The sequence below is a fragment of the Pseudopodoces humilis genome, chromosome 24, assembly GCF_049639895.1.
Source record: "Pseudopodoces humilis isolate 2021_Gansu_Grassland_sample_001 chromosome 24, ASM4963989v1, whole genome shotgun sequence".
Classification (NCBI taxonomy): domain Eukaryota; kingdom Metazoa; phylum Chordata; class Aves; order Passeriformes; family Paridae; genus Pseudopodoces; species Pseudopodoces humilis.
The window spans coordinates 396,988-418,166 of NC_142223.1; the positions used below are offsets into that span (position 1 = coordinate 396,988).

Below are 21,179 nucleotides of genomic sequence, written 5' to 3' on the forward strand. Positions count from 1 at the left end.
AAGGCTGGACTCAATGATTTTAATGTTTTTTTCCAATTTTAATGATTCTGTGATTCTAAGCATGCTTATGGCAGAAAATAAGAATAGGTAGGGAATTGAAGAGATTACTGTGACAATGAAGATACAAGTATGGGTCACACCCGAGCTCTGCCTTGCCGTGATAATCCTCACCCTGAGCAGTGGAGGCACAGGTAAAAACTGCCTGAAACAGAGCAAAGCACCCTCAGGAAAGGTATCCTTCCCACATATGAGAACTTGTGACAGAAAATTCCCAGCTTGCAGCCAGACCTCAGCACTAGTACTGGTGTAATTGCGGCAGGCAGTAATTACACAGCTAATGAGGGATAGGGGTGAAGAGGCTGAAGCAAAGGGAAGGCGACACTGGGGATACCGCAGAGGGTGAGAAGAGGACGCAACAAGACTCCAGATACAGACTGGAGGGCTCCGGAACGGGAATTCGCTGGTGGACACAGAATTACAGAATAGTTGGGACTGGAAGGGACTTCTGGAGAAGATACAGTTCAAACCTCTGCCAAAGCAGGGTCACCTGGAGCAGGTGACACAGGAACACGGCCACTCGGTTCCGGCAGGGCTGAGGAGGCGGCGGCGTGGTCCCAGCCTGGCGGGGCTGAGCTCAAAGTCCGTCGGGCTGAGGGCTCGGCGGGGCGGTCCCCGGGAGCGGCTCTCGCCCCCTCAACGACGCCAGCGGCGGGAATCGCCTCAGCACGGCAGCGGCGGGAACCGCGCGCGCAGCCCCGCCCCGCGCACGCGCGCGCTCCCGCGCGACGTGGAGGCGGTGGGGGCGGGGGAGAAGGGGCGGCATTTGAAAAATGCACGTGGCCTCCCATTGGCTGGCGGCGCCCCCCGGCCCCGCCCCCCCGCCGCGCGCGCCGCGGCCCCGCCTCCCCCGCGCGCCCCCGCCCCTCAGCCGCCCCCCCCGGCCCCCCCCCCCGGTCCCGCCGCCGCCGCCATTGGAGGCGCCGCCGCTTTGTGTCCGCCGGGCCCGGTGAGTCCCGGCCCCGCCCGCCCCCGGCGCTGCGCCGGGCGGGACACGGAGCCGCGCCTGGGAGGCCGCGGGTGCTGTGCTCGAGGCGCGGGGGCGCCGCCGGGGGGGGGCCCCCGGGACTGCCCTCAGCGCGTCCCCCTCCCTGCCCTGACAGGCCTGGGGGAGCGGGGGTGTCGTGACGGGGAGTCGCGACACGCTGCGCGGGCACGGCGCGATGTCGCGGCGGGCTCGGCCCGGCACAGGCCCGAGGAGGCGGCCCCGGGCCTCGGGTGTTCGCCGGGCCCGGCGGGGCCTGGCGGGGTGCGGGCCCGCGGGCCCTCACAAAGGAGCTGCGGGGCTCAAACACGCCTCAAACACGCCTCTCGCCGATACAGGGCGAGCCCCGGGGAAGGTCAGCGGCGGAAGGGGCTGACAGGGCCGCGACACGATAAATAATCGCTATTTATAAACTTAGGAAGAGCTTGGCTCCCGCCGCGGCCTTCCCGCCTTTCGGCTGCTTGGCTGTGCTGTTGTTTGGGTTTTTGCCTGCTCTAACTCACTTCCTCAACGCCCGAGAAGTGCCACCACTCGGGGGTAACCTCAGCCTGGCTGCGGTGTGGCTCCGCTTCCTAAAAGAGATCCCTAATCCCCCCGGAGTCGCTGATAGCGATGGATACAGACCTACGTGTGAGGCTCCAGGCACTTCCAAGTGCCTTCCTGCACCCAGGTGCTCACAGCCCGCTAAAGGGATGTAAATCACCCCTCTGTAGAGCACAGACTCTATAGAGAAGGCTGTTAAATTCCAGTCTGGAACTGGCTTCTGTTCCTGTATCGTTATCCTTGCCGCTCTAGGCTGTGGGGTGTTTTTGGGTAAAACATCGCAAAGATTTAAGGAGAAGAAAAGGAGCAGCTTCTGGGGTGGCTCTTGCCAGGCCCGGGGCCCCAGCAGCCTACCTGCTGCAGCTGAGGACAGCTCGAGACCGGGAACGCTGTTCAGAGCGAATCCTTCCCACATTCCCAAATAGTGTATTTTAACTGTTCCCATTAACCAGTGTCTGTAAATCACTGGGGAACTGCCCGGCCTGTGCTGCAGAAGGAAAGTTGGATAATGTGGGATTGTGGGTGTGTTGCTGTCGCTCCTCTATACAGTGTAGCAGAGACTGATAGTTTGGATAGTTTGTTTATAGCTGTGGTATTTCTCACTTGGTAGGAGCCCTGCTGAATTATTTCTGGGTTAGCAAGTGTGTCACTTCCCAGTTCTTATCTAACTATTGAGTAAGAGTTGCACTCTGATTTCCCAGCATGTGACTTTTGTTTGCTTTGACCATAAATAGTATTTTTAGCATCTTCAAGAGAGAGTTAGCCAGCAGTCTTTGGCAAGCAACTCCCATTGAGGCAGGAAAGGTTCGGAAGTGCTTGTGTTTGTAAACAGCGTCCCTTCTCCATGAGAGCAGTGAGAGGAGAGGGAGGTGAGTTCAGCTCAAGAGTGGAAGTGTTTGATGGACTGGGCAGGAGAGCACAGACCTTCCTCAAGTGAGACTTCAAAAAAATTCTGGATAGAGTGGGAGATCCTTGGAAATCAGCAATGAGTAGAGAAAAAAAAAAAAAAAAAAAGCCCTCATAATTCCTGTTGGAGGGAAGAACCTGATATAAATACCTTAAAAAAAAAGAAGTGGCTTTTGGAGTTTTCTCTTGTTTACATGTGTGAGCTTGCTAATTAATGATCTTCTCAATTCATCATGCACATTCATCAGGCAGAAGCTCTTTGAATTGTTTTTGTCTTCAGAATATCTTTTCCTGTGTTTTTTCCCTTTCAGCAGAAAGTGACATGTAAATCTTTTGGCAGCATTTTGTTACAAGTGACCTGGGGTCCTCTGAGGATTTAAACTTCAGTGAGGGAATAAAAGTGTTACATTGATGGACTATAATGGGAGGTGTGGGTAGATTTCTTACAGACTGCAATGAAGTAATGGCTTTTGTCATGTATAGTTTAGTCTGTAGAATAATAAATGATAGGTGAATAAGTAGTATTTGGGAGGAGGTTTATGTTTAATCTATCTAGGCAAGGAGGAGATGGCCTATAAGGGGTTCAAACCCTGGTATGTAACACTTGCAGCCTAAATTTTCATTCAGGTGTCAGCATTTTGTCAAAATTCATGATGTTGGATCCTGAATTAAGATATTTTATCCAAGGCTTTGAAAACTTTCAGCAGAGATTTTCATTTTGGAGTTGTTTTAACTTTGTGATCTGACCTTGTTTTTTAAGCTCAAAGCTGAACCCTGTGCACTCCAAAGGGGGTGATTTCATCCCTCAGTGGCCATGTGGCATAGACAGAGTGTGAGAATTTGGATCAAGGGCCATTCTAGCCAAAAACTGTTGTTCCTCAGAGCTTGTCACCATCATGATCCTGAGCATCAGTGTGGAGATGGATTATTTTGAGACAGCCATGCAGGCAGAAATTCTTCATCATATTAATCCCTTGGCTGAAGTTTCTGTGAGTTTTAGGTATGATGGTAGTGTAATTTAAGTTGTTTGCTGACTGTGGCTGTTTGGGGACATGAGGAAAAACTCCTGGGTGTTGGAATGGAAAATAATCCAGGCAATGGAAACGATCTGTTCTGCCTTCTGTGCAGGTCAGAGATGGATGGAGAAAGAATCAGAAGCCTGTAGTGGTTTTCTGTTGGGCTGGTGTTCTTTGTGTGGAGAATAGTAAACAGACAAGTGCTGAGCTCAGCCCTGGGTGGGAGCATCAGTCTCACTCTAGTAATGTGCCTTTTTTTTTTTCCTCTTTTTTTTTTTTTTTTTTTTTCCTTTCAGTGAAAGCAGCATCTGTGTGCACAGAAGGGCAGGGTTTATGCTCTGTAAAAACTGGGACAGGCAAGGTATAAGTTGGGTTGCATTCATGGCATTTGGAGTCAGAGGCTCAAATTCAATGCTGAGTGAAAGTGTTTTCAAATTAAAATTATTTTTAGGCTTTAAAAACCCTCCTTTGGGTCTCTGAGTGTAGGAATTCCTGGGATGCTAGAAGTGTGAGGGATTTTTGCTGTGCTCCCCTGAACCCTAAAGTACATGGGATTTGTTGTTCCCCCATAACCCCAGGCAGGGAAGGAGTGGCTGGAAATGGACGCTGTAACACAGGCAGGCTCAGGAATGCACTGCTTGGCAAGTGGGGAGCCCTTGGATGGGTGAGCTGGACCACTGCTCCTGGTTAATTGAAACAAGCTGCTCACAGCTCAGGTAGCCTGGAACAGAGCCCCAGGAGCCTCCACCGCAGGAGGGCTGCAAAGGCAGACCTTGGAGCTCAGTCAGGGGGAAATTCCAGACAGCTGGGACACCTGGGAAATGGTGGCCCTAAGGATCGGGACAAAGTTTGTTGAATGCAGCAAGAGTGATGGGAGTGTCAGCTGTGCTCAGCCACATGCGAGGGAGTTTCCAAGTGGGTTGGCAAATAAGAATCAGAAGTTGGAACTAACTTGTATTCTCTATTCAGAACATATTTTATTAATCTGCAGGACTTTAGGCTGGTTTAAATGACTAAGTGCTCCTGGGCTGACTTAGCCAAGAGCACAGGCAGCTCCGTGGGCTGGAAAAGCCGGAGTGCTGGAACACGGCAGTGTGCGGGCAGTGACAGCACCGAGAACTCCTGACAGACACATTTGTATCCAAGATGGTGCTGGATGATATACTGTGACCATGAGGGTTTGACAAAATATCTGCTACCTGGGCTAGGTTTTTAGGAACAGCTTTGAGGATTTCAAGGGGGCAAAGCCTTGAAAGAGTTATGCAGCTTGCAAGTTAGAAGGTGATGAGTTTGGGCATGTTTGATTTGGATTTTCAGAAGTATTAACATTTCCTGTGCTTTTATTCTGCAGTTTCCAGAACATTTAAATACTCTTGTGCATTATAAAGTGGTAAATAATTCTCAGCAACCAATAGCCTGGTTTTTAAACTCAGTTTTACTTTGCTTTTTAAGGCTTTCTGATAACAAACAGCTGTTCTTACTTACATCACCTGTTGGATCACCTGTTGGGTTTGATGCCCTGCCTTCTAACCTGCAATTGCATAAAAACCTTTTTTAGCCCTTTTTGACCTCATTTCTAGGCCGGTGTTGTGTACTTTGTACCCAGTCACATTTAAGTACATCAATCACCCGTGGGTGTTGTGTGACAGTAAGGGGACACCCCCCTGGCCCAGGATTGGATATACTTCCTCATTTTTCCATTGCATATTTGTTTTCAGCCTGCTCACCCTACCTTGAGTCCTTATGAGCTGGAGTTTCTGGAGTGACTTTCTGTACTTTGGTGAAGGTTAGCATCCTGGTGCTGTTTTCACTGCTGATGTGATTATAGTTTTCTGACAGTTGATCAGATTTAAATGTTCATTAAAATCACCCCTGAAACCTGCATCTTCAGGTGGTGGCCTCTACCCCCTTTCAAGGCACAATACTTGTTTGATGTTTGTGTAAAACATGCCTGGGAATGCAGAGGGAACCAACAAGCCTGAATTTCTGCTGGATACCAGCTTGTTTGCATGTATTGTGGGCACAGGAACAAGAAATTGTACTCTTGAGAGCAAAAAGACTCCAGTGCTTTACACACTGATCTAAACAAAAGGGTTTTCAGAACTCAGGGAATTTTAAGTCAAAGTTTGGAGTACTGTTTTCATGTATGTGTCATGCAGGTCACACAGTTAAAAAATAATTAAAGCCCAGGACCATGTCAGCCACAGTGTGGTTTGTGTGTGTGTTTAATCACAGGGAATGTGTCTTCTGTTGCCCCCAGCTGATTTCCCTGAGGGGGAATCTGTAGTTGGTTATTTTGGACTCACTTCAAAATTCTGGCATTTTCTTGAAGGGTTTTAGACTCTGCTTGCTAGAAAAAACACTGGATCCTGAGCTGAAGCCTGGTGAAAATGCTCATTTTTTTTCCTTTCACTTTCCACACTTGAGGAAGGAAGGTCCCTTAAAACAGTACAATTTTTTTTTTTAAGTGCTGTGATATATTCTGTATATTCTGGTTGGCAATTAGTATATTTTCACATCCTGACATTTCACAACAAAGTTTCATTCATCTCATTTTTTTGTTTTGTTGGCATGTAGTGTGGTTTGATATTTCTGTTTTGCCTCAGAAGAAAACAGCCAATGCTGTTGGGCTTTGCTTTCCCTGGTGCTGAGGCAGGACGGTTCCCCGTGGGTTTTCAGAGTGGCTGTTGAGTTGTTGTCAGAAGTGCCTCTGGCTGGTTAGGGATCCCCACTGCTGAGTAGGGACAGGACTGTGTTTTTGGGGAGGTGGTGTTGGTGTGGTACAGAGCACCTACCCATGCAGTGGGGAGAGCAGTGCTGAAACTGTGCTGAGAGCTTGGAACAGGGCTGGGGCTGCTGCTGCTCTGTTCAGGCTGGAGAAATACTTCTTGAAAGAGAAAGTTTATGGTAAGTGCCTGCCTTCTGAGCAAAAGGAGACACACAGAGTAGGTGAAAGGAGGGCATTTCTCTGTCAGAAATGGAGGAGGGCAAGCTGGAGCTTGATCTTCGGATGCAATTGGGACAGGTCCAGATGTGGTTTGCTGGAGGTGAGGTTTTGCTTCTGAGGTTTTTAAAGGGGATGCTGAGAGGAAGTGAATGAGCCGATGAATCCTGGTTTTGTGATGGAATTAGTGAAGCCCCTCTCCTTAGGAGTGCAGTGCCCAGTGCAGGCAGATGGGCAGCAGGTAAGAAAGGCTGTAAAAGCACAATAGTAGTAGGGTGTGAGACATGATGAGGGTTAAACTGAGCTTAACCCATTTGTTATCCATGACAGTGCATGTGTTTGGAGCAGAGCTTTGGCAAGCTTGTTTTCTGGTAGAAGGCATGGAGACTGCTCTTCTGATTGTCTTTTTTTTTTGTCAAAATATTTCTTAATTTCTTTAAATTGCATGGGGTTTAGTTTGGGTGGGAGGGCGTAGCTTGGGTTCCCAATGCTTGTAACTTCTCCCTGGGATGTAATGGTGTAATTCCTTAGCTCCATGTGCCAGCTCCTGCTTTTTCCCAAAGTCACTGAGTGACCAGTTCCCTCACTCAGTGAAATGGCTGCTTCTCATCAGTGTTTGCCCTTAACTTAAAGAGCCTTTTTACCTTTTAGCCATCTTCTAAAGGAGCAGGTCTGGCTTGCACCTTTCCCTTTTCTGTTCCACCCATAGCTCACCAGTTTGCATACATGTTTTAGCACCTTTGTTGAATGCAAGTGTTGCTTGTCAGTTGTGTTAGTCATGAGCTGTAAGTCATTTATCCTTTTCTTTTTAATCTTTAATTTGATAGATACGTGGACCTACATGTTTTTGTTTTGTTAATTTTCACACCACATCTTTTCTGTACTTTAGGTTGACTCCTCACTGCACTGTGAAAACCATTAGGAAAAAGTCCTTGGGGTTAAAACCTGGGGCTCCACAGTTACCTGCACTTGGGGCTAGAAATTAATTTAAATGTCGACTGATCTGTCTGAAGCTGAACCCGTGCATCATAAGACGCTTCCACTCTTAACGGGAGCTCAGCTGATCCACACGGACAAGTTAAGTGAGGTAGGGGCTGGCCCTTTCTCCAAGCTTGCCCTTGGATCAGTCCTTGATTTCCAGTCCTGCTCAAGGTTACTCAGTACTCTTTCTCCCCTGCTTCTAGGAAACTCGACTGGGAGTCCAACAAACTCTGCTTCCCCTTCCCTGCTTTCCCTGAGACGATATGTCTGTCGAAATCCTCAAATGCTCATCTCATTTAATTTGGAATTGAATAATTTCTTTTATAACCATAAAATGTGGAACTATCCTCTCCTATAATGCTTTGAAGAAGCTGGTTTGAGGGCTACTGTCTTTTAACATCCTAAAAAATCCAAACCAGAGTATTTCTACCTATGCTGCTTTGATTTACTTTAATCCCATTTCAAAACTTTCAGATTCTTTCCAGCATCTGTGCTGATTCTCATGTGTTTTTTGTAGAAAGTGGAAGACGACACAATGCCAATCCGTCGCTCGGTGAATGCTTCTTCCCGGGAAACTCCTCCCAAAAGCAAACCTGCTGAAGGGGAGGAGGTCAAAGCAGGTACAGTCAGTGGGGGGGATTAATGCATATCCAAACATGGACTGGCTCTGAAACTCATGCAAAACCCTACAGACAAGATGAAACTATTACTAATGTTTGGCTCCCTTTCACAGGCTTCTCCAAGATTTGTGTTTTGCAGACACTGTTTTCAGTCTGAACCCACTTGTTTTGTCTTTTATATCTTGTGTCATGCCAGACATGGCTAAATATTTATGGCTAAACATGGTCCCTTTAATGTTTGCGCATCCTTTAGGGTAAAGAAATGAAGAAGTTTCAGTAGTGTCAGAAAGATGGTTTGAGATCAAAAGGTGGAGTTAATGAATGGAAAAAACAGAGTATTCAAATTTTTTTGCTATTTTTCTGAGCAAAAATGTTTTACCACAATGTGTCATGCAATCTTGCCTGATATTAACATGGCTGGTTTTAGCAGCTTGGCCCCAGTGTCCCAGAATGTGTCATTTCACTGATTTTTGTCCTTTTTGGTGTCACAAATAAAAAAAACTACCTGCAAAACTGACTCTTAATTCACTGTGTATTTTAAATGCCTCCATGGGAAAACTGCACAGGAATGTATCAGAAATGCTTAAGCTGCACAGAGCAGTGTTGGTGGGCAGTTCTTTATCCAGAGAGTGTGGAATTTCAGTTTAAATGCATTTTATCTAGCAGGCACCCCAGTTTCTCAGGCCTGTTCTGAGCTAAATATACTTTTATGTATTTTTTATTTCCTTGGTAAGTTGATTTCTGACTGGATTTGATCCTTCTGATGTACAAGTGCTCCTGCCAATGCACGTGCCACCTAAAGCTTTGCCAAGTCTGGGAAAATGTGATGGAATTGTAATTATCCCTCAGGTGCTTTTGTGTTTGAAAATAACTGGGTCATAAGCAAAGCGATTTCTTAGAATCCCAGGCCTGTCTGCAACAGCAGCTTGTGGAGTTGAGAGGAGAACACTCGGAACTGGTTAACTGTGAAAATGTTGCATGATGTTGTTTGCAGTTATTCTGGCATTTGAGGGCTGATTGCATCTTTATTGAAGTTCTTTCCAGTACTTTTCTACACTTTTAAATTGCTTCTAAATAACACGGTTAAGTTAGTGAAAACAAATTGGTGGGAAATAATTAGTGGGGTGTGCTCTTAAGTTTGGTTTTTTCCCCTCTACCTTCTTAAAGAATAAAAGTTTGGTTTTGGACAGTAACTTTGTTTTTTCACATTTTCTAGATGCAGAAGTCACCTCTGAGGAATCTGCCTCTGTTGGAGAGGAACAAGAGCCTGAAACCCTGCCTGCTGCATCCAATGAAGCAGAACAGCCAAAGGAACCTGAGAATGAAGGGAAGGAGGAAACTAAGTCCTCAGAAGAAACCAAAAAGGAGTAAGGCTTACTTGGCATGGAATTTGGGGTTTTGAGGAGGATTCTGAAGAAAGTCAGGCTCTAAGAGAGAAAAGATAGTGGGAGAGAAAAGGAAAATGAATGCCTTAAGGTGCTTCTCCTTAAGATACTTCTAAGGAAGAAGCTACTGATCATGTGGAGCTGCTGTTCTTGAACAGATATGAGGCTTAATAGTGATACAAGGCCTCTTTTTCTACTAATAGAAACATCAAAATAGTCCTTAAGTTATGTTAATTTAAATAGTGTCAGATAGTCTGGGCTTTGTTTTGTTTGGTTTTTTTTCTTGTCCATCTTGTTGGCTTCAGTGCCTCTTGTCTTACTGTTGCTCTGTATTTTCCCTAAGTGAGAAGGAGCAGTCTAAGGAGAAGGAGAAGAAGGTGAAGAAGACCATCCCTGCATGGGCCACGCTCTCTGCCAGCCAGCTGGCTCGGGCACAGAAGCAGACTCAGATGGCAGCCACCTCCCGGCCCAAAATGGATGCAATTTTAACCGAGGCCATCAAGGTAAGCAGGACACAAATGTGGTTTTTATTCAATTTATGTTCTAAAACACGATTTCAGCTTGCTGAGGGGCAGGTGACAGTGCTGTGTGTTAGCAGGAAACTGAGTGTGTAAGATGGATGTGCTTGTGCCTGGAACACCACATAGCTGGCATGTGAGTCCAGCAGGATGATGAGGGGCCCTGTAGATGATTTCTTTGTTTAGAATTTGTTTCCCTCCCTAATTACATTATGAGGAACAGCTAGGATGGCATAACCATGGTTGATTGCTGTCATCATTTTGTTTGCTGTGCCTCCTAGCCACATTTAACTTCATTTACCTGGATTCATTCTTTTAGCATTAACTTACTCTAACTCAGGACAGACTGAGATACTGTAAACCTGCATTCCAAAGTGGTCTTGGTTTACTTTATCCCTCCAGATTGTAAGAGGAGATCTCTGCTGTTGTAGCTGTGCTGCTGCTCTCCCCTCAAGGCTCCCTTCCTCCAAAGGATGGAGGCCTTTCCATCCATCTTCAAAAGATGAACTTCACCTTAGGTTTTTGCTAGTTTACTGATGTCAATCCTCTATCTTCTTAAAAAAAAGAATTGGCAGGTTGTTCTGACTTAATGATTACTCTGTCTAGCATTAATAAAATGTTAGTAAATCAGTTGTGCAGCTTGCCAAAAGGTGTATTTTAGGCCATTCTGTGTGAGTGCTTTAGAGCAGGAGAGTAGTAGATATGTGCTTGCTGTGCTGCTTCTGTGTTATTTGTGTTGCTCTTCAGCTACTCAGAAGGGGAAAGTTAAGTATTTTGTTAGTCACGTCTTATACTTGATTCACAGTGGGGAAAAGACCAGCCCTGGCATCCTGTGGTGGCCTGTGTGCATCAGTCCAATCTCTGCTTTTCCACCCCTCTCAGGATAATTCCAGTGTAGGTGGTTTCTAGTGTTCTGTTTCTGTTTCAGGCCTGCTTTCAGAAGAGCGGTGCCTCGGTGGTTGCAATACGGAAATACATCATCCACAAATACCCTTCCCTGGAGCTGGAGAGGAGGGGATACCTCCTGAAGCAAGCACTGAAAAGGGAGCTGGAGAGGGGAATCATTAGGCAGGTAAGAGCTGCTTTGTGGAGCAGCACTTGGGGTGGCATTGCTGAAGAGGGACTGTTTCCAAGGGCCTGGAGTGACAGGACAAGGGGCAATGGCTTCAGAGTTCCAGAGAACAGGGTTAGATGGGATATTGGAAAATGATCCTTCTCTGTGAGGGTCAGGAGGCCCTGGCACAGGGTGCCCAGAGCAGCTGTGGCTGCCTCATCCCTGGCAGTGTTCAAGGGCAGGTTGGATGGGGCTTGGAGCAGCCTGGGATAGTGGAAGGTGTCCCTGCCCGTGGCAGGGACAGAACTGGGTGGTCTTTAAGATCCCTTCTATTCAAAACCATTCCATGATTCTGGGAACTGCACAGGAATTTGTTAACTTCACTATAAGGTCTGTGGAATGAACATGTTCTTCCTCGTGGAGGTTCATCATCCAGTGTCTCTGCTTTGCTGGACACTGGCAGGATTTCAGCACTGTTATGTCAGTCACATACTTGGCACCGTTGGTTTTTGTGCAATTCCTGGCCATTTCTGGGTGTTGTGTCACACAACATTGCAGCAGCACATGAGTCCAGCAGTGTCACTTCTGCAGCAGTGTGGGTTTTAACGCAGTAATTTATTGCTGTGTTATCTGTCAGGATCTCTTGGTCAGGACAGCAGAGTATGTCCCAAAGCCTGGCTGCAGTTTCTGGTCTTACTGAAGTTTTAGTGGGTTCAAATCAGGCCACTGCCATAAAAACCCACTGCAGGATGACTGTATTGAAAATCTGCATCTTGGTGTCAGTGAGTCTGTCTCAGGTTGTTAGTGTTGTGAGTTGCTCTGTTAAGGACTGAAATGGACTTTCTCTTGAACCAGGTTAAAGGAAAGGGAGCTTCTGGGAGCTTTGTGGTGGTGTCTAATGCAGGAAAAACTGTTCCAAAAGCCAGAGACAGAAAGGTAAGATGGATCATTTTAAACAACACTCTGAAATGTACTGCACAGGAGCACATGTACCTTACCCAATGCTCTCAACCCAGTGTTCTCCTCCTTGCTGTGCTTTTTCTCCCCAAGTACAGCAATTAAAACACTCATCCCACCAGTATCAGACTCAGAAAACTACTATGAGGAATTAAACCCAAGTCAAATGATCACAATCTCAGTTTTAAAATGTTTACATTAACCCCCTAGGCTTTGGTTCAGAGGCAGAAAACTGAATAACCATGGAACTCTTCCTCTGTCTTTACTGGGCAGAGAGAGGTGACTCTCAGGTGTTGGTATTTATGCAACTGCTGTGTGTGTTTTATCTGTTGGGTGGATAAAGGGAAGACTCCAGTCTTTAGAACTGAGGGCAATGTTTTCCCATCAGCTATGAGGACAGAGGGAGGAAGAAGAAAATATCCTAAGGCTTCTGGAAGAAAGCTGCTGATGCTGGGTGTTGTTGGGGACTAATGTGAAGGGGTTGTTTTTTTGAGTTTCACAGCTAGTTGTGGTTCCAGCACTGCTGATCTCCACTCCATGCTGTACTGAGTGTGTGAAACACATTCCTAATGTTGCAGTTACAAAATGGTTATCTGGAATTGCCAATCCCTTGGGATTAGACAGGTGGAGTTAGACAAGTAACACCTTGGTGGTCATCTCTTGCCTCCCTGGGAGACCAAAAGCCCTAAAACTGAAGGAAATGTTCTCACACTTCGTGTAGGGCCCTGGAGGAAACTCATTGTAGTGGCACTTTTTAAACAGGGCTCACTGGCTCCACAAGAAGTGTGAGCAAGGCAGCTCAGCAGGCAGTGTCAGGAGCACTTATCCCACATGTACATTGCTGATTCAGAAATGCAGAGTTTTAGGCCCTGCTGACACATAAAAATCTGTGTGTTTCAGAAAAGCAGTTCGGCTCTGAGCACAGAGCAGCAGGTGAAGCTGGAGGATGTCCTGCCGCTGGCCTTCACCCGTCTGTGTGAGCCCAAGGAAGCTTCTTACAGCCTGATCAAGAAATACGTGTCTCAGTATTACCCCAAACTCAAAGTAGATGTAAGGTAAGTGCTGGAGTTGCTTTAGCAAGCAGAGGATTGGGGAAACTTGGCCTTCCTCTCCTTCTATCTCACTTCACGATGATTCAATCTGGTTTAAGCCAGGTGCTGCTCCAAGTTGCAGAGCCTGTGGGAAAGCTTGAGGAAAAGCTGTGCCTTTTCCTGCATCCCTCCACATTCCATCTTTGTTCCTGACACCACCAGCAGCACTGCTTTGCACACCTTAACCACACCCACATCCCTTTACTGCCTGGATGTGAAGGCCTCTCCTCGGAGTTTCATCCCCCTTGGATGTGCTTGCTTTAGCCAGCACATATGTACAGTAATCTTTAAGCTGACCTGTATGGAGTGAGGCTTGGGAAGCAAAACTAGGAAAACCCTGCATATCACCTCTAACAGGGTTTTGTCAGCCCCTTGTTTGCCTGTGAGCTGACTGAGTGCCCACCATGTCCAAATGTGCTGCTCAAGGTAAGTGGATCCTTGCCAGGGCCGCGTGCCCGGAGCTGCCGGCAGTGCCGTGCCACCGAGCCCGTGCCACCAAGCCCATGCCACCGCTCAGATCCCAGCGTGGTGCCACGTTCTGCCTGGGCAATGAACCTCACTGACAGATCTCCATTTAAAGTGTCTGCATGTAGGCAGACACTCTAAGTGCTGCTCTCCTCACACGCTGCAAAGCGCTGTTTCTCTGTTTTTGGAGCTGTCAGTGTGTGTCAGTAAAGCTTTCTCCTCCTGTGTTTCAGACCCCAGCTGCTGAAGAATGCCCTGCAGAGAGCTGTAGAGAAGGGCCAGTTAGAGCAGATCACAGGGAAGGGAGCGTCTGGGACATTCCAGGTCAGAGACTGGGTTCATCTTTGTTGACCACAAGCCTTGGATGTCAGTTACTGCACCCTGTCCCCTGGTTTCACAGGGCAGCCCTTTCTTCGGCAGCCTGGCATGCTCAGCTCTTGTCCAGCTGTGAATCACTAGAACTCTTGTTCTCCTCTTGGTCTCCGTTTCAGGAGCAGACCCCTGTTCCCTTGCTGAGTGTGCTGCACGCACTGCTCAGCTCTGACTCACCAGCACAGTAGGGAGCTGGTGGGATAAGCTTTCCTTTCCATCCCTCACTGGAAGTGCAGCAGGTACCCTAGATGCCTGCGACATCTTTTACTCATGCGTGTACCACAGAAGTCCCTTGCGTACATTTGGTCCATGGGATGGAGGAAGATGTGATTTATTTTGCTTTTCTTTCCTCCCCTGAGCAATAGGCCCTTAGACTGCCACATCCTTGCAGTGTATTTGGGGGCTGGGGTGAGGGGTTACCTGATAAAGCCCCCCAGACTGACTAGGGCTGTCTTCCCACCTGCAGCTGGGAGAGCAGCGTTCCCTGTGCAGTGTTTTAATATTAAACATATCTGTGCTAATGCAGGAGCGCCGACCCACCTGGTGCAGAGGAGCTTGTCCTGACCTGGTTTGGGAGAATTTTGTCTTGATGCTTTTCTCTTCCTCCTTGGAAAATAGCTGAAGAAATCAGGGGAGAAGCCCCTGCTGGGTGGGACTCTGATGGAAGATGCCATCCTGTCTGCTATTGCGGCCATGAACGAACCGAAGACCTGCTCCACCACAGCGCTGAAGAAGTATATCCTGGAAAATTACCCAGGGACCAACTCCAACTTCCAGGGTAAAGTACTGATCTATTGCTTCTATTCTGCATGCTGAGAGAGTCCTGCAGCTGCAGATGTGCCTGTGCAGCACCTTGAAGCTGCTCTGTTGAGCTTGCAGGGAGCTGCAGCTGCTGAGTTCTTTGTGCTGCAGAGATGCACTGTGGTTTGAATTCCCATCAGTCCCTTTCAAGCCAGACAAAGGCCGGTTCCTGAGACAGAATGCACAGTTCTCTTGTGTATAACCAGGAAGGGGGAATAGTATTTAAGTACTTGATTGTTCTTAAATCACCAAGTTGATTTCATCCTTCTCTGCTTTGAAAGGCATCACTGCAGTTCCTAACTGTGTTTCATTAAGAGAACTTGTGTTGTTTAACTTTTTTAAAAAATTCACGAGCACCCCTCTTACTGATTTGTTTGAGACCCTACTTCTGATTTTTAAAAGGTCAAGAAATAAGGAGAAAAGCCACTTGTATTTTATTTGGAAGGGAGATTTGGCATATCTTTGTTCCCAGGAGTGACACTAATGTCTGGTTTGACTTTTGCCTGAGCAGAGGCTTTCAGGCAGATCTTCTGATGGCTTGTTTGGGTTATTTGGGCTGAGCCCCAGTGCAAGTGGCTGGTGCTGAAGGTCAGTTGAGACAGGCTGAGCTCACAGCAGTCTCTGCTCAAATCTAAACATAGATCAGTTTGTTCCTGTGGTGTCACTTAGCTGGTGCCATTCCTCGTGAGCAGAGGAGATTGCTGATCCCAGCCTTTATCTGGAGCACAGCATCAGCACAGCTGTTTGGTGCAGGGTTACTGACACACAGCACAGGTTCCAGGGCTGAAGTAGCTGCCCTGAGACCTTCTGCCAATTAGAAATTGATGTTGGGTGTGACGTCTTAATCTCGGAGCAGGAAAAAGAGCTTCCAGGCTTCCTAAGCCCTCGCACAGTTTATTTTCAGGACCATTGGAAATGTCCCTTGTCCTTAGGGCCTGTGTTGAGCCAGCCTCCAGTGCTTGTCACTCCTGCAAGGCTGAGAAGGAAATCTCAGCTTGCAATCTGTTGTTTTCTTTCTCCTTCCATTACATAAAAGGAATTTTGATGATCTCTGCTTTGTTCTGAGAGCAACTGGAGGAAGATCTGGTGAGATGTGACAAGCAGGCGGGCACACACTGCAGAGCCAGAACTCTGCTCTCCTCCCCAGTTTATGCCCCCTCTCAGAACTGGACTTGACTGGAGTCAAATCCTTTATGTGCTGTTATTGACCTTTGACACCCAGAGTAAAACCAGCCTTGGGGTTATAAAAACTTTGGAACATGCTTGAGATTGAACCTCGTTTTTCCCTGGAAGCTCAATATGTAAATGGCCCCTCTAATTCAACCTGAAAATGGTTCTGAACTGACTAAGCAACCCAAGCCTTTTGCCAAAGATCCCCTGTACTTGCACAGTTTGAGTTACAATTCTTACAAAGTAAGAATTCCATACAATGGAATGGCTGGAACAAAAGGCTGGAATAAAAGACTGGAATAAAAAGTTCATCTGTTGTATTTCTAGATGAAATATTTTACCCTTTAAAAAACAAAACAAAAAGCAAACCACAGTGTGGGGAGGGCTGGAGCACATGCAACATTTAGAACATGAGGAAATCAAAACCAGGGTAAAAGGCTTGTTTTAAAACACACTTTAGAGCACAGGTCTGAGACCTGGGTTAAATTTGGACAGAGGTAGTTATATGGTGTTCTTGAATGATTTATGAAGGAGCATCCCATGATCCTGACATCAGAAACATGCATTGTTCTTGACTCCTTCCTCTGGAGAATTTAAACTCTTGCCAAGTGCTCAGGAGCAATATCTTGTATCTTGCTTGAAAACTGACTGAGAGGATTTCCCATCCTTACTCCAGCGCTGATTTCAGAGGGCATAGCAGAGAGCAGTGAGATCAGACAAGAGGATAAAGATAGTAACACACCCTTTCTCTGATTTCTTTTTTACAGTGCATCTACTGAAGAGAACCCTGCAGAAATGTGAGAAGAATGGCTGGATGGAGCAAATTTCTGGGAAGGGCTTCAGTGGAACCTTTCAGCTTTGCTTCCCTTATTATCCCAGGTAAAGAGCTTGTCTGTAAAATGATGTTCAGGAGTTTTGCACAGCTCAGGTAGCAGAGCTGAAGTTCATGAGCCAACCTCCTATTTACAGGGAGGTTGTGGAGGGTTTAATCACTGGTGAACTGCCATGTTGTCACCCATGCTCTGGATAATGGCATTACTTGGATGAACAGAAAGCCAGCTTCATTAGCAAGGGAAGCTTTTAAGGGCAGTGGAAATACTGGGCTCAGTATTCTCAGGTGGTCTGTTGTGCTGCTTTTGTTGCAGGCTGGGCTATTGAATTCAGCTGAGCAGGGAGTGGGGTTCTCCATGCCAGGATGCTCCTAAGGAGCAGGACCCAACTGTTCCTTCCTTAGGGGAGGAGAGGTGGGAGGAGGGAGGATGACCTAGATTAGCTACTCCAAGTCTAAAGAGCCTTTCTTCTCCTGCTGTGAGCTGATACTGTGCTGGGCCATGTGGAGCCCAAGGATGAGGCCTTGGTGTCCCAGGAAGAGCCAAATGGCAGCACAGTCATTGAAGAGCTGCTCCCCAGCTCCCTGTGTTGCACACGAGTCCCCCATGCTTAGCTGATAGAGTCTCATCCTGCCCCTTTGTGGTTTCTCTCCCTGGGTTTGCAGGGAAGGAGCAACAAGGGATAGAAATGGAGAAGAGACAGCTTAGGGCTGATGCAGTCCCAGGCTGTTGTGTTTCTGCCATTGCAGAGTCTAAATAACCTTGGTTTGGGACAGCAGCAATCACAGAATTCCTGGGGGCATTTCTGGATTAGGCCAAAGCTGTAAGCTTAGGGGAAAGCTGCAGTTCCAGAGGGGAGCCAGGGTTACTCAGGGCTCGCCTACCCTGGAGTTGTATCCTTAGAAGCAAATTGCACTCTGACCAGACCCCTCTTGTAGCCCAGATGTGCTCTATCCAGAGAAGCAGCAGGATGAGGATTCTGAGGAATCTGATGAGGAAGAAGAAGAGGAATCTGAGGAGGAGGAAGAATCTGAAGAGGAAGAGTCTGAGGAGGAAGAGCCACCACCAAAGAAGAGGTATGGCAGCATGGGAGATGAGTGGGCTCCTTTGGATGAAATAAGTGTCTGTCACAGCTGTAGAGTGCTCAGGTGTGTCTCGTGGTGTGGTCACTTATCCACAGGGCTGTTGCTCACAGGTGTTGGCAGAAGTTTCTAATTATTCCTTATTCCAGAGGTACTGACCTCCCCCATTCCCTAACTTGAAGCCTTCCTCTTTTCTCCTGCAGATGAGAGAGCCTGTGTTTATTCTTTGTGTTGCCTTTAGTCTCCTGCTTTAGCAAGTGTGATGTTTCACATGGAACTTTTTGTATTTATTGTTTCCTTAAAAAAGTTCTTCCCTACAGTAATTATTTGCAGCTCTGTAGCCAGATACGAGACCTGCCTCACTCAGAATTTGGATTTAATATGAGTGTTGTTTGTTAGGTAATAAAATCCCACTTGGACAGGAGAGAGTGCTTAGGGCTCTTAATTGTTCTGACAGCAGACTGATTCACTGTCATTATTTATATGTTTATTTTCCTAACAAAGGGGTTGGAAGCCTCACTGGCAGCTCTGTGGGGATGGGAACTGCTCAGTGCAGAGCTACCAGAGGAGCTCTTGCTCTCTGGGATTTAGCTCATGTAATGTGCCGGCAAAGGACAGGGATGCCAAGATGTGCTTCATTTATGCAAATTGCTGACAGCAGCTCTGCTCTGGGTACTGTTTGTGCCTCCACTGAGCTCCTGTGCTGTCTCTTCCTGACAGGATGCAGAAGAGACCACCCCCCAAATCCCGGAGCAGGGCCCCTCCGATGAAGCGAAGAGAGTCCAAACCCAAGCCAAGGAAAACCCCCGCTGCCCGCCGGGACAAAGCAAAGCCCCCTCCCAAGGTCAAAACCCCTGCTAAGAAAGCCAAACCGGCAGCCCCAGCCATCAAGAAAACCTCCAGTGGCAGCTCTTCCAAGAAACCAGCAGCCAGTGGGAGGAAGGAAGTAAAACCCTCTGCCAAGGGCAAATCCACCATGAGGAAATCTCTCCGGGCAAAAAAGTAAAATGTTTCCAGTGTCAGGGAATTCCATGGTCAAATCCACAATCTTGTTTTATAAGTCAACGTGCATTTGTATTTTAGTTCTGATGCTTAAACACTTCTTTAATTTTTTAATTTTTTTTTTCTTGAATGATGGGGAAAAGCTGAAAACTAAATCAAACCAACCCAAGCATTCGTTAGATCTCGATGCTGTGCCTCGTGCCTGCCCCTCCCCTGGAACGAGTCATCTTTACTTTCTGCAATAATTTTAGGACTTTTCTAGGACGTCTCTAATCTGTACATTTATGGTGTTCCATGTGGGTTTCAGGGGGGGAGGGTTGGCTTTTAAAACAATTCTTCAAAGAAGACCTTTATATCTTTAGACAGCAGGAACAGGATGATTGGGGGAATGTGATTCTTTAATGAGAAGGTGCGGTGGCAGAGGAGTCCTCCCTAGATCCCTGCATGCCGAGGTCCTTGGCGCTTCCACGAGGGAGCCGTGTACATACAGCACTTGCACTGAGCCCCCCAGGTGCTGCTTTCCTCAGCCACAGGCCCAAGGGTGGCTGCTGAGTCAGATCCTCGGTGCCTCCTGGGGCTCTGGTGCCAGAGGGGCTCCAAAAGGGGCAGCTCTCGGTTAGGCGGGTGATTTGAATTAGTGTTTCCACACCACATTTGTTACCTTAAAACCAAAATATATTAAAGTCTTCTTGAATCCAACTTTCAAATGTTTTTAAGAGATGAAAAGCCTGGGTTTGTCACCTCTTGTTTACCCTTTTTTAAAGAGAAGTTGGAGAGCTATACAATTGCTAATGTAGAGATGTTAATAAGTGAAGAACATGCGGTTTGCTAAAATAAAATGAAACTAGATTCCAGGCCTGCCTTCTGAGTTCATTCTCTCCTTGCCCCAGCTTCTTCTGGAAAGGTAGAGAGGAGGGAATACAGTCACCACAGATTGCAGCAGAGGCAGATCTTTGTTCAAAGTCAGCGTGATTTAGCCTGAGCCACTGCCAAGCTCTGTAGCTGGACCAGCTCCTGACCTTTTTCTTCCCTGATTTCTCTGGAGATAAAGGTGAGTGAGAAAGAAAGCTCTGTTGGAACCTCTTGTTGGTCCTCTTCTCCCCTTGTCAGTGATCAGTGAGGACAAAAAAACCCAGCTGAAAACTCCCCCAGCCCTGCTCAACAGAGCAGCCCCTGCCTTCAGAGCACGTCTCACCATGTCCCTGCTCTGCCATGCCCAGGGCAGCGATGCCAATGGGACCTGACAGTCTCCAACGTGCTGCTGCAAAGAGTTGGGAGGAGGGGAATTACACAGAAAGGGAGAAAAAAGCTTCATTGAATTTATTCTTTTCAGCTGCTGTGTGCTACCTCTAACTGGGAGTTAAAAAATTCCTATAGAAATGGCCTGAATTGTTCCCAACCCTGTAAGAAGGGTATGAACAGCAGGTTAAAAATCACAGCTGATGGGAAACAGAGTGAAAGCTCTGATCAAAGAATGATCCACGGGGATGTAAAGCAATTAGAAACATTAGTTGATGGCTTGTTCCTGGGGCTGCTTGTACCGAAGCCATGGGGTTTGTTGGCACTGTGGTGAGATGAATCAGAGAAGCTTCTCAGTGCTAGTATATTTATGGGGACAAGGTGTCTTCACTCAGGTGCTGGGTATTTTTCAACCTCCCTCTTCCCAATGGCATTTCCACACCAACAATCTCTCTGGGTATTTGTTAAAACACTGCTCTGGATGACACAGATTTCTCACATCCAAGCAGGAGCACCTTGAATTAAGAGTTGTGGCAAAACCCTGGTCATCACCAGACTATGGCTGTGGTTTGAATTAAGTGATTTCTGCACATTGAGTCAAAAAGAAGTCACAGGGTTGGTTGTATTAAATCCAAAGGAGTGATTCTCTCTTACCAGGAGCAGTAACTGGGATTGAATGGGAAAATGTTCATTGCCAGCAGAACAAACGCGTTCTGCAGGGCTTGTGCCGGCTCAGCCACTCACTCTTCCCCAGTCTCTGCTTCCTGGCCAGACTGGGCTCCGTTATGTTGTTTCTTCAGCCCCATCTGTCCTATTTTTTCCTTTTTTTATACGGTTCCTCCATTATTGATGATCGGGTGGCTCTGCCATTGCAGCTCACGGGGTCTTGAAGCAGCTGGTGCTGCTGGTCAAACCCTTTTCCTCACACCCTTGGGATTGCTGGGGCATGAGGCAGGGATTTCTGGATGCAGTGCCAGGGCTTAGATCCCATCTCGTCCCCAGACTGCTGCTTTCCCACTCCAGGAGCCAAGCTCATCCCTGGGACTGGGGGCAGCTTCCTTGGGCAGGCCCGGAGTGTGTGGGGAGCCTCTGGGTTATGTGGTTGCTCTGCAGTGAGGCCAGAGCCACCCCTCTTAATTTTTTTTCCCAGCAAAAGCAGGC

General features: G+C 47.3%; 1 protein-coding gene across 1 annotated transcript; it reads left to right on the forward strand.

Annotated features, from left to right (window-relative positions):
* Positions 1-944: 944 nt before the first annotated feature.
* Positions 945-19,633, forward strand: HP1BP3 (heterochromatin protein 1 binding protein 3). Its single transcript, XM_005533163.3, has 13 exons — positions 945-1,006; positions 7,341-7,538; positions 7,950-8,052; positions 9,269-9,419; positions 9,781-9,940; positions 10,884-11,027; positions 11,865-11,945; positions 12,867-13,021; positions 13,756-13,846; positions 14,513-14,672; positions 16,633-16,744; positions 17,634-17,771; positions 18,498-19,633. The coding sequence occupies exons 2-13, from the start codon at positions 7,443-7,445 to the stop codon at positions 18,781-18,783; spliced, it is 1,677 nt and encodes a 558-aa protein (XP_005533220.1). The 5' UTR covers positions 945-1,006; positions 7,341-7,442; the 3' UTR covers positions 18,784-19,633.
* Positions 19,634-21,179: the final 1,546 nt, after the last annotated feature.